This window comes from Trichosurus vulpecula, chromosome 3, assembly GCF_011100635.1.
Source record: "Trichosurus vulpecula isolate mTriVul1 chromosome 3, mTriVul1.pri, whole genome shotgun sequence".
Taxonomy (NCBI): domain Eukaryota; kingdom Metazoa; phylum Chordata; class Mammalia; order Diprotodontia; family Phalangeridae; genus Trichosurus; species Trichosurus vulpecula.
The window spans coordinates 110,778,207-110,793,266 of record NC_050575.1 but is presented as its reverse complement, the minus strand read 5'-3'; the positions used below and the strand labels follow the sequence as shown (position 1 = coordinate 110,793,266).

General features: G+C 42.7%; 1 protein-coding gene across 1 annotated transcript in view; it reads right to left on the bottom strand.

Moving 5' to 3' along the window:
- Positions 1 to 646, bottom strand: part of VSTM2L (V-set and transmembrane domain containing 2 like) — an 86,642-nt gene extending 85,996 nt beyond the window's left edge. The window contains exon 1 of the mRNA XM_036751112.1: positions 225 to 646. Within this exon, the coding sequence (XP_036607007.1) occupies positions 225 to 342 (118 nt within the window). The 5' untranslated portion in view covers positions 343 to 646. The remainder of the gene's footprint in view (positions 1 to 224) is intronic.
- Between the last annotated feature and the right edge of the window lie 14,414 nt (positions 647 to 15,060).

Genomic DNA, 15,060 nt, shown 5'->3' with positions numbered 1-15,060 from the left:
TGAGTGCGTGACACCCCCAATCCTAGGACACCCGTCTCCCCCCCCGCCCCAAACCTAGCTTTTCCTCCACCCAGGGCTGGGATCCCAGGGTTCAGCAGGGTACTAGGAGGGGAGCCAGGAGAGGGGGAGGGGAAGGGAGGGCAGTGGTGGGATGGGGCGGGGCAGGGCGGGACAGGGACAGCATGGGGCGGGGGGGGGGGGGGGAGCGGCGCAGACCTACTCACCATTCCCCGAGATGTGGTTGTCCCAAGGAGCTTGTCCCCCGGGCCTCGTGGCGCCGCTGAGTTGGAGGTAAAGTCCCAGGGAGTGGAAAATCCCCAGGGTCACAACGAATGCCCCCATCTTGGCTCCCAGGGCGGGAGGGGGGCGGGGGCTCGGGGAAGGGGGGCGGCTCCGGGCGTCTCACATGGGGGAGCAAGAGCTCCAGGCACAAGCCTAACCTCCCACGGAGACAGCAGCCACCGGCGCCTTGGGGGGGGGGGGGATGGGTGGCAGATAAGCCCCTTAGAGAGAGCTAACCCCAAACCCCAGAGAGGGGTCCCCCTGCCCCCGCCAGCTTGGTTCCCTGTCCTCTACAGTAGCCCCGGTGCTCTCGGCTTCCCCAGCCCACTACACCCTCCGCGCCCCTGGCAGCTCCAGCAGCTCTGGGGATGCGCGCCCGACCGTCCGCCCAGCCCGCCTGCCGCCCCTTAGACTGCGGAACTCTTCCCTCCAGCGGAAGGCCACGCCGCTCTCGGGCGGCGGCACCGCGACCCGCCTAGAGCCTCCAATGAGGCGGCGGAGGGATCTGGAGCTTGATTTATCATCAAAGTTTTTCCAAGGCTGTAATTTTTAAAGCGGTACCAACAACTTTCCCCTAGTTGGCCTCCAGCGGGTAAAGAGGAGGGAAGAGAGGAAAGAATAAAGGGAGGGGAGCTCAGGGGCGTCTCCCTAAGCCCCGCAATGGAGAATATTCACTCCGCGCCGCTGCACACACTCGTTTCTAAAGGGTAAAATATAATCGAACGGGTCACGACCAAAGCAATAAACCTTCCGCGCTCCGGGCTGTCCCGGAGACCTGGCACACTCTGTAATTACGCTTTGCGATCCGTGAAGGGGCTTTGATTTCCACCTTATTGGCTTTGCTGCATCGGGCTCGGCACCCGGCCAGAGAGACAGCACATTTTACCACCTCCTAAGGTACAGGGAGTCCCTAACTTCAGGCTATGGCCCTCGAGAAGACTTTTCGAAGGGAGGGGAAACGACACGCCCATAGCATCGCTGGCTTTCAGCCTCTGGATCTCTGAGTGTCCCCCACGCTCCCCCGCCCTGGAACACTCGGCCTGAGAGCCGAGGCTGTTTCCAGGCTGCCAGTTCTGCAAGCTGAGCGCAAACCACCGAGCAGAAAGGACTGGCTGAGTGGAAAGAGCGTTACCCGAAGAGCCAGGAGGCCTGGGTTCAAATCCCGACTTTGATGTTTGTTATCTGTGTAAAATGAGTCTCTTTCCCTTCCTTGGTCCTCAGTTTCCCACTTTGTAAAACTAATGGCTTTTCTTTAATGGCCCTTACAGATCTGACATTCTGTGAAATCCTGAGGAATTATACATATCACACCTATCTAATGTTTTAGTTATCACCACACACTGAAGCTCCTAACAACCCAAGGAAGTGGGTGGGGTAAATGTCATTTTCCAAAGGAAACTCGGGTTTTAAAAGGCGACATGACTTAGCCAAAGTGTCAGAATTAGGTGTCCGAATCGATACTTAAACATAGGTCATATGATTCCAAGTCTAGAACTTCAAAATTTTTACGTTACTATATCCAAAACGCCTCCACATGATCTCATCTCATTAGTTTCTCCATGGGTAACCATAGGCAGGATTGTTTCCTTTTTGCCTTTTATAACTGGAGTCACTGAAGCTCAGAAAGGTTAAGATATCTCCCCCTTCCCCCAAGATCACACTGAGTTGCTGGTGGAAGGAGTCTTACGGCTTCTAGACCACTATTCTTTCCTCTAGCCATCTCCTTCCCAGGCCTCACGAAGGTGAAGCGGGTACGATACGTAGCGAACCCCAAGAGTAGGGCGAAGAGTGGCAGGAGAAGGGAGGGGGTTCTCACTGGCCGCTCCTCTCACTTCATGAGTGTGGGGGGAAACATGGAGAAGGGGAAGAGGAGGAAAAAACTCTGGGCAGTCCGACTGCTCTGCCAGACTCCGTGTGGTTTCAGCACCAAGGACAGCACCCAACCAGTTCCTCGAGATTCCAAATAAGCACATAGGACAAAGCCTGAGTCAGAGTCCCTCATTCCCACCTTTCTACACGGCCTCACAAAGACAGTTAGGATTGTGTCTGGAGGAGAAGAATGGGGCTACATAGGCAGCCACAGAACTTTGAATTTTATTTTAGATTACCCAACAATATGGTGTGGTGGAAAAAAGCACTGGAGTCAGGAGATCCAAGACCCGGATCCCTGTTCTAAGACTTATCAGCCGTGTAACCTTGGTTTACATTTATATAGAGCAAGTATTTAGGGTTGTGAGGGACCATAAAGGTCATCTAGTCCAACTCTTTCCTTTTAGAGAACAAGAAATGAATCAACAGAGGTTAAGCGACTTGGCCAAAATCACACTGCAATCTGGCTCATCACTGAACTGAGATCACCATCACCCCTCCAAAGTTACCAGTGATTTCTTGACATATCATGACAATTCTTGATCTCTTGGCAGCATTTGACACCATTGTTTACTTTTTCTTTCTGGATGTATGTTCCTCTCTAGGTTCTCATGATACTGGTCTCTCTTGGTTCTGCTCCCATCTTTCTGACTACTCAGTCTCCTTTGCTGATTCTTCATGGGTGTCTTCCAAGCCTCTGTCTTCTCTTCTTTTCTTCTCTTTTTGCTTTACACCGTCTGGCATGGTGAGCTCATCAGCTCTCATGCATTCAATTATCATATCTATGCAGAAGATTCCCAGATCCACACATCCAGCCTTAGTCTCTCTGTTGAGCTTCAGTACATATCAGCCTTTTGGATATCTTAAATTGGATGTCTCATAGACATCTCAAACCCAACATGTCCAAAATAAGGCTAATTATCTCTCCCATAATAATCTCTCCTCTTACCTGAACTCCCCTAGTTGAAGTCACCACTAATTCCCCAGTCACCCAAGTTTGCAACCTCAGTGTTACTCTTGACTGCTCACTCTCACTCACATCATATATCCAGTCCTTTGCTAAAATCTTGTCCCTTCCACTTTCACAACATCTCTTGTATATGTTCCCTTCTTTCCAAGACACAGCCCCCCCTAGTTCAGTCACTCATCACCTCTAATCTGGACTATTGTAATAACCTTCTAATTGGTATCTATATCTTAAGTCTTCCTGCTCTAATCTGTTCTCCATTCAATTGTCAAGGTGATCTTCCTAAAGCACAGATCTAACTATCACCCCTCTGATTTAATGAGCTTCAGTGGCTCCCCACTACTTCCAGGATCAAATATTAAATCCTCTGTCATTTAAAGCCCTTCACTACCTGGCTCCTTCTTACCTCTCCAGTCTTTTACATTTTGCTTCCTCCTATGAACTTTATGATCCAGCTACACTGACCTACTTGCAGTTTCTTCAACACAACATTCCATCTCTCAACTCCATGCCTTTGGACTATATGCTATTCCCCCTCACCTCTGCCTCTTATTTTTCTTGGCTTTCTTCGATATCCAATTCGAAACCCACTATCTGCAGGAGTCCCCTCTTCCTCCAGTTGCTAGGGACACATTACCTTCTGTCTGCTTGCTATATATCTTGTATATACTTGGTTATTTGTATTTTATTTCCCCAATTGGATTGTATGTTCCTTGAGAGACTGTTGTTTGCTTTTTTTCTATACACAGCACTGAGCACAGTGCATGACACATAATAAATGCTTGTTGATTGACTGACAAAAGAAATAAGTGGCAGAATCAACATTAAAACCCAGATCCTCTTATTCTATTTTGTGTTCTTTCATCTTCACCCTCTGAGGGCCTCAATTTCTTCCTCTGTAAAGTGAGGGAGTTGGACTAGATGTTGTCTAAGGTCCCATCCAGCTCTGACACATTGTGATTTATCACTAACCATGTGCCTAAGCCTGTGCTAGGTGTTACGGGTGATACAGATAAGATAAATACAGATTAAGATAAGGTCCTATCCAGGTCTAACATGCTTTGATGGTATTATACCTGTATAATTGTAACTAATTATAACTAACAACCCCTTAGGTTAATCTGACTCTCTCATGTCCATTTTCCATTGAGCTTTTCACCAAACTCAAAAGAAGGGCAGGGCAGGATTTGTTGTACACATTTTACAGCTAAGGAAACTGAGGCTTGGAGAAGGATAGTGAATTTCTTGACATCAGTTACACAGTACATCCTCCACCAAACAAATTCCAAAGCCCAGGTCTTCTAACTCTTAGACCCATAGTTCTTCTATCACATGATGATTCCTACTAAGTAACTATCCCCATTAGTAATACTTTTTTTCCTGGTGAGGTGAAGTTCGGATTGGATTAGTGTTCTTCTATTGAAGGCATCCATCTGAGGGAAGAATAGGATTGTGACTCACAAAGAAGATGGGACTTTAGGCTCAGAGAAGCTCAAGGGGACAGATTGAGCTGGTGGCAGAGTAGCCTGATTCCTAGTCCAGTCCTTTCCATTGTCCATCCTCTCCCCAGACCAGGATCTCTATGACGAGCAGCTTGTAATTATATAATTCTTTACATTTCTGAGAGCACATTACATGTATTACCTCATTTGAGCCTCGTAGAACTCTGTGAGGTATTCATTATTGTCCACATTCATAGATAAGCAAACTAATGCTTACAGGAATAAGAATTTTGTCCAATGTCACAGCTTCTGAGGCAGGATTCAAACTAAGTCTTCCTGATTCTAAGTCCAGCACTTTGTCCTCTATGTTACACTAACCTTTGATTTGTGTCTGAAACGTCTGCAAAATGAAGCAGCTGAACTGGATTTTAACTAAGATATTTTCCTGCTCTTATAGTCTATCTTCTACATCTTATTTCCCATTCCAGCTGCAAAATTCCTTTTTACCATCTCTTTTAGTTCAGATATTCTTAAACCTTGATGAGTTTAAGGGGTCAAATCAGCAGAAAAAAAAGAGGGTAGAAGAGGTAACAGTCTGCAAAAGGACACAGAAAACTAACTTTCCCTGTGAAGTTTTGCTGGACTAGATTTCCCCCTCACCATATCCATGGTCATATTCGGCTGAAAACCATCTTTAGCCTCCTTCTTCCTTGCTCAGTCATCTTTCTCATTCCAAAGGGCAAGAAAATCCTTGTAGAGTGGCATCAGAGAAGGCAGGAATTAGAAGACAGGTAGGAAGAAAGAGTAATTGAAAGACTGGAACATCTGCTGAGTTTTTGGAAGCATTCTTTGTGACCAGCAACTTTGGTGTTACTAGAAGGGGGTAAAGTAGCATAGTACATTGCACAAAGAAAGCACTTGGACAAATGTTCATTGGATGAATGAAAGTCCTTTAGATTTGAGAGTCAGGATATCTGAATTCTACTCCTGGCTCTGCCACTAACTCACTTCATGACTTTGGTAAAGTCATTGCCTCTCTCTGGGCCCTTCCAACTCTACTAAGTTACATTATCTTTAGTCCTTCATAAGTCAGAAATTCAGAAGGCTAAGTTGACATTTATTAGTTTCCTACTCATTGTGTGCCCAGCATGTAAGAGGGTCTGGCTGTTGGTGTGATTTGAAGACCACTAGAAAGACACTTCCCTCCACACAAACAAACAAAAACAACTCTCAACTCACTGACTGGTGCTGAAAATCCCTTTCTACTCCATCATTCAAACCATTCATTTCTTTAGTTTCTGGCTGATTCCTATTAAAATGTAAAGTGTTATTGAGAAGCATCATACTTTAAGCTATTCTCAGTCATTTATACCTTAGTGTGAATGAATAAAGTCCACATATTTTGGTATGGAATTCAAGGCTTTATTTATATATTCCCAAATGTCCTTTCTAGGTTTATCTCATATTGTTCTTCCTGACCTTTCTCCTCTAGCCAGAATCACTTTCTCACTGACCCTGAATGTCTCTTGGGATTTCCCATACTTTTCCCATGCCATTTCCCCCCCATTTAGAGTGCTCTCCCCACTTCTCTCTACCTTACCAAATTCTACACACCCTTCAAAGTCCAGCTCCAGTAACTTCCTCAGATCACCCCCATTTCAAAATGATCTCTCCTTCCACTGACTCCTATAGCACCTTTTACCACTCATCCAATACTCCTTATATTAATATCTTGGATTTTTGTGGCATTTTATAGTTTAAAGAGAATTTTCCTCACAAGGATGCTAGGTGGCATTATTAGTGATCTTTTAATCTGTGTCCTGTCTCCCCAACTAAACTGTACAGCCCTCGAAAGCAAGGATAATTCTTATTCATCTCTCTGTCCCCTATAAGCAAGAACACAAGACTGTATGGATTAGGCTTTCAATAAATAAATATTTATTTATCTACTAAAGTAAAATATCAGGTTGAATTCCTTAAGGAATTGATAGTTTAGCTGGGGACACAAGACTCACAAGTCTGAAACACCTGCAAAATGAAGGTGCTGGACTGGATCATAATAAAGATATTTTCCAGCTCTTGTAGTCTATCTTCTACATCTTATTTCCCCTTCCAGCTGTAAAATTCTTATTTTTTAAGGTCTCTTTTAATTCAGATATCCTATACTCCATGTCGTATGGGTCTTTTAGCTTTGAAATTCAGTTCCTAAGATCCCTTCCCCCTTTGACATTCTCTGTCCTTTGTTCTCTTGTTCTTTCCACTTCCAACATTCTGTGTTCTCAAGTCACTTCTAGATCTGACATTCAGTGCTCTGTGTTCTAATGGCACTTCCAGCCCTGAAATCCTATGTTCTGTGATTCTAATTAGAGCCAAATGAGAGGGTATCAAATCAACTGCTAATCTGTGCAGCTGTGATGGTAAGGGCTGTAGGAAGCCAGAGCGGTACTGGTGGGGAGGGAAAAGGAGGATATGTAGGGTCATTCCTGGCTGCTATCTCAACCCTGTCCTCATACCCCTGGCTCCAGCTCCCCAGGGAAGCCCATCTTGCCTCCCTATCACAGGAGGAGTGTCACTTTTGCTGCCGTGGCTCTGTCAGTGGTAACAGCCCGAAGATTTGTTCTTTTAATCCAGAATCAATAACAAATTTCATTTAAAAATAAATTAAACTAGGCATTGGAAATCATTCACTGTGTGGGCTGGGGCCCTATATAGAACAGTCTAAACGGCTTCCTTTCGCTCATCTATCAATGCCAAGAGGGGGAAAAAAACCAAGCAGGCTGATTCATGGGAAAACTACTTAAATGTATCAGCTTCTAACAATGAGCAATGTAAGCCTATAGATAGACCTTTTAACACACCAATAACATGTGGAGCAACTGGTCCCTAACAGCTTATCGCAGACGGAGACGGAAGGGTCACTAGCTGAAACAGAGACTATTCATAAGTGGAAACAATTGCTTTAGTATGTAGCCACCTAATTTCAGGAAATGCATTACCCAGCCTGAGCTGAGCTATGGAATTCTATTAAAGTCTTATCTGTACTATAAGGGTATTAAGCTGGTGTTAGAAAAGCCTAAAGAGACTATGTAGACATTGTGGTCTGGCACACAGACCTCCTCTTCAGGGAGCTTGGGTTAGGATGGGAAACCCCAGAACACTTTGATATCTGGCTTCTGGAGGTGTTTCACCAAAAAAAAAACCTTGGGGGAGGGAAATTGGGGGGAACTGTAGTCTCAGGGCACCAGATGTGGGAAAACATGTGTGCTAATAGCATGTCAGTTCCCAGCGATTAGGTTTACATCAGTAAATAAAACTTAGCAATAAAGCATGCTGGCTGAATCTCCCACAGCACTGGCTTTTACAGCCTGGGTGTATTTCATTCATTGTAACAGAAGACACGGTGTTTGAGAATCCCCATTTTCCCCTTTAATTAAATTTCGTAAATTATCACCCAGCATTTGGATAAAATGAAGGACTTACAGCTATCTCTAATCACTGCTACTGCTCTGGCCATGGACTCCCTAGTGCTATAGGGACCCACTGATCAAAAGTTACCCTGTGTTGGAGAATCCCCAGGGAAAAAAAGTCAGCTCTAGTTAGAAATTCAGGCCTAGGAAACTGTCCATGTGCTGCAGTGGAACAAGAACTAGACCAAGTTCTGGCCCTGGCTTTGTCCCCAAATGGCACCCATGCTGCTGCAGTGTGGTTAATTTGAACTTCTCTTCTTCCTGTTCTTGTCCTGCCCTCTCCTAACTCTATTTCTTTGCTCAAGTCATTCCCACATGGTAGAAGCAGACCTCCCTGAATCACCATCACTGTTTTTAGAAGTTCCTCTGTTCATTCAAGGCCTATGGACATCTTTCAAATGCCACTTCTATGAAGTCTCCCCTGAAACCTCTTCCAGATAAAAGTGATCTATCTCTCCTTGTTTTTAATCATACAAGGGATAGCCAGACAAGCTACGATAGCGATGATCACAAAAGATAAAGTCGATCATATAAATTATGCGAAATTGAAAAGCTTTTTCATAAACAAAATCAATGCAGCCAGGATGAGAAGAGGAGCTATTGATTTTTTAAAAAATTCATCAAAAATCAAGATAAGAATTTGATAGCCAAAACATGTAGGGAATTAACACCAATAAGGCCAAGAACCATTCCCCAATGAGTAAGGGGTCAAAGGATGTGAATAAACAGTTCTCAAAAGAATAATTACAAACTATTAGTAACAACTATATGAAAGATCAGATCACTAAGAAAAGAAATCCAAATCTAAACAACTTTGAGCTTTCACCCCACCACCAACAAATTGCTGAAAATGACAAAAGAAGGAAATGTTCAATGTTGGAAATACTACTAGAAGGGCAGACTAATACACTTTGGGTGATTCTTTGAATTGGTTCAGCCACTCTGGAAATCGATTTGGCATCATGCTTTAAAAAGTAAGCTCTCTGGGTCAAAGGATATCAACATTTTAATCCCTTTGCCAGTTTGTTGGGTCACACAGCAAGTAAATGTCTGAGGCAGGATTTGAACTCAGACCTTATTGACTATATCCAACACCTTATCCTAGCACTGTTGCTATAAGGGATGTGACATAGATTTGGACACCTAGGTCCTAGATTTTAAAATGTCCTAGATTTGACAATAGAAGAGATCTTGGAGGCCATCTACTCCAACCCCCTTATTTTAGAGATGAGGAACTGAGGCCTAGAGAGTTAGGTTGCCCAAGGTTATGTAGGAAGAAAGAGGGAAAACTCAGATGTAAAAATTAAAAGATAACAATTTAAAAAAAAGAAATAGAGTGATCTCATATTTCTCATAGCACTTTGATAAGACCTCTCCTTTACATTTGTCAAATTGTCTCTTCTAATTGATTTAATTTAATAAACACATATTAGGCCCCTACTATGCACATGTTGCTATAGTAGGCTTTGGGAAAATGAAAACAAAAACAAATCAGTTCCTGTCCTGCAGGAACTTATATCCAACTGGGAAGACACAACATTTACAGAAATGAGTGAACAGAAAGTATATCCAAAGTTCTAAAGTAATTTCAAAATGGAAAGAATTCTAAGCCTGGCTGGGGACGGGTGTGAGGAAAGGTTTTATATGGGAAAAGCACTTTAATAAACATTTATTAAGTACCTACTATGTGCCAGATACTGTGCTAAGCTAAGGGGATAGAAAAACACTTCCAATCTTCAAGAACCTTACAGTCTAATGGGGGAAGGCAAAACAAAAAAGAAGCTGAGAATTTGAGATTGGAGCGGGGAAGGTACCCAATATGGGGGCATGCATGGTGGATAAGGCAGTCAGAGAAGTCCCAAATAGTGAAGCCATGTGAGAAATGAGCACCTGAATTGTGTTTTGAAGGGAAGCTTGGGATTCTACCAATCAATCCGCAAACATTTATTAAGCACCTACTATGTGTCAGACATTTGGGATACAGATACATAAATGAAAAAGTCCTTGTTCTCAGGGAACTTACATTCTGTATATAGAGAGAAAGATGTGCATATAAAAGTATGTACTAAATTAAGTACAAGGTAACTGGGGAGGAGGCATCAGCCTCTGAGAGATTAAAAACCTTATGTGGGAGGCAGTGTTAGAGCTAAACTTTGAAGGAAGCTAGGGATTCTGAGCAGGGGAGGAGGATTGGGGAGGGGGTTCCAGGCTTGAGAGGCAGTGGTGGGGATAACCTGTGAAAAGCCACAGAGATGAAACATGGAACATCATATGTGAGGAACAGCAAGAAAACCAGATTGTTTGAACCGTAAAGCATATGAGAGGGATTAATAGCAAATATTCCTGTAAAGACAAGTAGGAAACTGGCTGTGAAGGGTTTAAAGTGCCATAGAAAGGATTTTGGTTTTGATCCCAGAAGTAATAGGGAACCACTAGAGTTTACTGAATAGGGGAATGATGTGATAAGGCTCTTGCTTTAGGAAAACCACTTTGGCAGCTGTGTGGAGGAGGGTTGGAAGAGGAGAGATCTGAATTAGGGAGACCATTAGGAGGCTATTTCCATAGTCCAGGCAAGAGGTGTCTGAACCAAGATGATGACTATGTGAGAAACATCGTGAAGGTTGAATTGACAAGATCTGGAATGTGGGATAAGGGAGAATGAAGATTTGAGAATTACTTCAATGTTTCCAGTGTGGGTAACTGGAATGGTTATTGTATCCTCAACAGACATAGAGAAGTTAAAAAGATTGGTGGGTTTGGAAGAAAATATAATTAGTTTTATTTTAGAAATATTGAGTTTGATCTAGCTACAGAACATTTTGTTAGAAATGGCCAATCACCAATGGGTGATGCAGATATGGAAGTCAAGATTGAGGCTAGGGAGGGATATGTGAATCTGGGAATCACAGATGATATGATTGAAATAGATGGTACTGGTAGATTTTGGTATATTGATATATTTTTATATTATCTATTGGCATAGATGATAATTGAAACCATAGGAGATGATGAGATCAGAGAGAGAGAGTTACAAGGAGAAAATTCCGTGGAGGTGATAAAGAAATGCATTCCAGGGTGTGGACAGGAGGGACCAGACAGCAGGCCATATTTATTAGGATGGAGAGCATACAAAGGATGATAATATAAAACAAGACTGGCAAAAGGAAGTGAGAAATAGACTATGGAGGAATTTAAATGCCAGGGTAGGGATTTGTATTTTCTCCAGAGGCAATGAGGAGTCACTGAAAGATCTGGGGAAGGGGAATGGCATGATCAGATCTGTGTCTTGTGAATATTAAATGGTCAGCTGTGTACAGAATGGGTTAGAGAAGGGACACGCTGGAAGCAGGGAAACAAATTGGAAGCCTGTTGTAATAGGGAGGGAGCAAGTAAGCATTCATTAAGCACCTACTATGTGCCAGGCACTGTGCTAAGAACTTTACAAATCTTATTTCATTTGATCCTCACAACAACACTGGGAGGTGAGTGCTATTGCTAACTCCATTTTACAGATGAGGGAATTGAGGTAGACAGGCAGTTAAGTGACTTGCCCAGGGTCACACAGCTAGTAAGTATCTGTGGCTGAATTTGAACTCAAGTCTTCCAGACTCCAGGCCTAACATTTTATCTACTGCACCCCCAGCTGCCTTACATCCAGGAAATTGTCTAGGACACAGGGGATGAGGGCCTGAATTGTGTGAGAGGAGAGAAGGGGAGAGAGGTGAGGGTTGTGGAAGTAGAATCATGGAGACACAGCAATTGACTGAACACCTGCTTTTTCCACTCGGACTGTGAGTTCCCGAAGAGCAGGCCCCACATCTCCTCTATTTTGGTATCCCCAGCACCAAACCCAGGGCCTTGCATTTTGTAGGAAGTTGGTAAATGTTTACTGAATTGAATCGAATTGATGATTTCTAGCACTGCTAGGCCTGAAGTCAGCAGCTGAGTGAGTCAATGGGAAAGGAGACGATTCTCTGTCCTCGTTTGGATGACTTCAGCTCCTCCAGTTCAGAAGAACCCATTCCAGGCAGGTGCTCCCCTGATTCAGACAGAAGCCCCTGGATCAAGCTCTGCAAACAAATCAAGACATGTGCATGTTTTCCCCCCTATTGTAGCAGCAAGAAACATAATGAAAATTTCTGTCAGCGGCAATTAATTGCATTCGAGAGGCGGGACATCTCCGACCTTAGCAAATGCATAATGGTGAGACCTTCACCCTTTGTGCAGGGCATTTATTAAACACAATGGGATGGCGTGATCTATACCAATTATGGGGCTCCGCTAGTCAGCAGTATTTTTTAAAATCCTGAGATGACTTTAATGGCATGGTTAATGCCAGTCTAACTACCAAATGCTTTGTGAGTAATTAGCTAGATGCCTCTATGGGAAAAATTATGGTTAGTACACACATTCTAGTGCAGTGGAAAGAACTCTGGACCAAGAGTCAAGAGACTTGAGTTCAAATTCTGCCTCCGAAACACTTATTAGCTGTGTGACCCTGGGGAGGTCTCTGGTCCTCAGTTTCTTCATCATAAAATGAGGAGAAGAATGCTCCTACTACCCACCTCACAGGATTGTTGAAAGGAACATATTCTATAAATCTATTTCTAGCTATTTTCAGCACTGTGCTTGCCACTGTGTGGCCTTGGGCACTATACGGGGGCATCAGTTTCCTCTGCCATAAAATGAAGATGTGGACAATGGTAAAGATTGCCAGTGGAAACAAAGCTGGAGGAGCTGTGGGAATACAAATCCTTTTAGTACATTGCTGTTGCAGTAGTGAACTGGTCCAGCTGTTCTAGAAAACAATTTGGAAAAATTTGACAAACTGTTCAAAGCCTTTTACTCACTTCCCACTCCTAGGCATGTACCCTAGGGAGATCAACAACAGAGAGAAAGGTCTCATATCTTCAAAACTGTTTACAGCAGCATTCTCCATCACAGGAAAGACTAGAAACAAGAGGGGTGCTGATCAGGTGAGAGAGTGGTCTCCAAACTTTTTTGATCACACACTCCCATCAGTAAAAAATGTTTGTCCATGCAATCCCCAATATGTCTATAAATTATATATATACTACTATGCTAATAATATATTACATACATTGTAAAATATAAAAAACAGACATTTTATGATGGACAAGATTACAAAACAAAGATATTTTATATTTTTTAAATGATTTATTCGTGATAAAAATTTTACTCTCATTTAAGTATTATTAATAATGGTAAGACATCCTGAGATTCAAACATCTTAAAAGAATGAGACAAAGATGAAGTTAAAAGATTTTAAAAATGTTTATATTGATGATACAAAATTTTGCTATCACTAAAATAGTCTGAATATTTTGATTATTATCAGTAACATTTAATAAAAATGAAAAAGGAGCCAAGATGGTAAAGGCAGAAACTCTCCTGAGCTCTCCCAAATTTCCCTTCAAACAACTTTAATGTAACTCCTTAAAATGAATTTTGTAGTGGCAGAAACAACCAAAGGACAGGGTGAAACAATTTTCCAGCCCAAGACAACTTAGAAGGTCAGTAGGAAAGGTCTGTCTCACTGGGCTAAGGGTAGAGTGCAGTCCAGCACAGGCCATCAAGCCAGCATCAGGCCTTAGGAACAACTTAATCAGCAACTGCGGCTTCCAGCCCACAGACAGTAAGAGGGTCAGACAACTGGTAAGTTGCCGGCATCGGGTGTAGGCCTCTGTTGCATTGCCCATACATAGTTCTGGGTCTTAGTCTGAGGGTGAGGAGCAGCACTAGCACACTAGAGTGTACAATTGCAGGGAAGCAGGTAGCCTGATCTCATTTGCAGGGTGGAAAAGAGTGCTTGTAGTCATTCATGAACCAGAGCACAGGCCAGGAGAGCAGTGACCACACCTCTTCTTAGAACATACCACCTTGGAAGAACTAAAAACTTACAGATCCCTACAACTAGTTCTGAAAACAGTAGCACAAAGACTAAAAAGCTTGGGACAGTGCCCCCTCCACCCCAGAAGCAGAGCCCAACTTTAGCGTAAAAGAACCTAATCATAGAAAATTACTATGGTAACAGGGAATATCAAAACAGCCTCAGAAGACAGCAACGTCAAAACAATCACATGCAAAGCCTCAAGGAAAAATATGAATTGGCCTCAGACTTTAAAAAAAATTCCTGGAGGAGCTCAAAAAGGATTTGAAAAATAAGATAAGAGAGGTAGAGGAAAAATTGGAAAAAAATGAGAGTGATACAAGAAAACCAAGAAAAAAGAGTCAACAACTTGGTCAAGGAGGCACAAAAAACACTGAAGAAAATAAGACCTTAAAAAACAGAATAGACCAAGTGGTAAAAGAGGTACAAAAATCCACTGAAGAGAAAAACTCCTTAAAAAGCAGAATTGGCCAGATGGGGCGGAGGGGGATGTACAATAATTCACTGAAGAAAAGAACTCCTAAAAAGTGGAATTGGCCAAATGGAAAAGGAAGTACAAAAGCTCACTGAAGAAAATAATTCCTTAAAAATTAGAATTGGGCAAGTGGAAGCTAATGACTCCATAAGAAATCAAGATACAATTAATCAAAATAAATATAATGAAAAGATAGAAGAAAAATGTGAAATATCTCATTGGAAAAACAACTGACCTAGAAAGCAGATTGAGGAGAGATGATTTAAGAATTATTGTATTACCTGAAAGCCATGATCAAAAAAAGAGACTAGACATCATCTTTCAAGAAATTATCAAGGAAAATTGGCTTGATATCCTAGAATCAGAGGGTAGAATAGAGATAGAAAGAAACCCCCAATCACCTCCTGAAAGAACTCCCCAAATAAAAATTCCCAGGAATATTATAGCCAAATTTCAGCACTCCCAGGTCAAGAAGAAAGTGTTGCAAGCAGCCAGAAAGAAATAATTCAAATATCATGGAGCTACAGTCAGAATAACACAAGATTTAGCAGCTTCTACATTTAAGGATCAAAGGGTTTAGGATGTGATATTCCGGAGGGTAAAGGAGCTAGGATTACAACCAAGAATCACCTACCTAGCAAAACTGA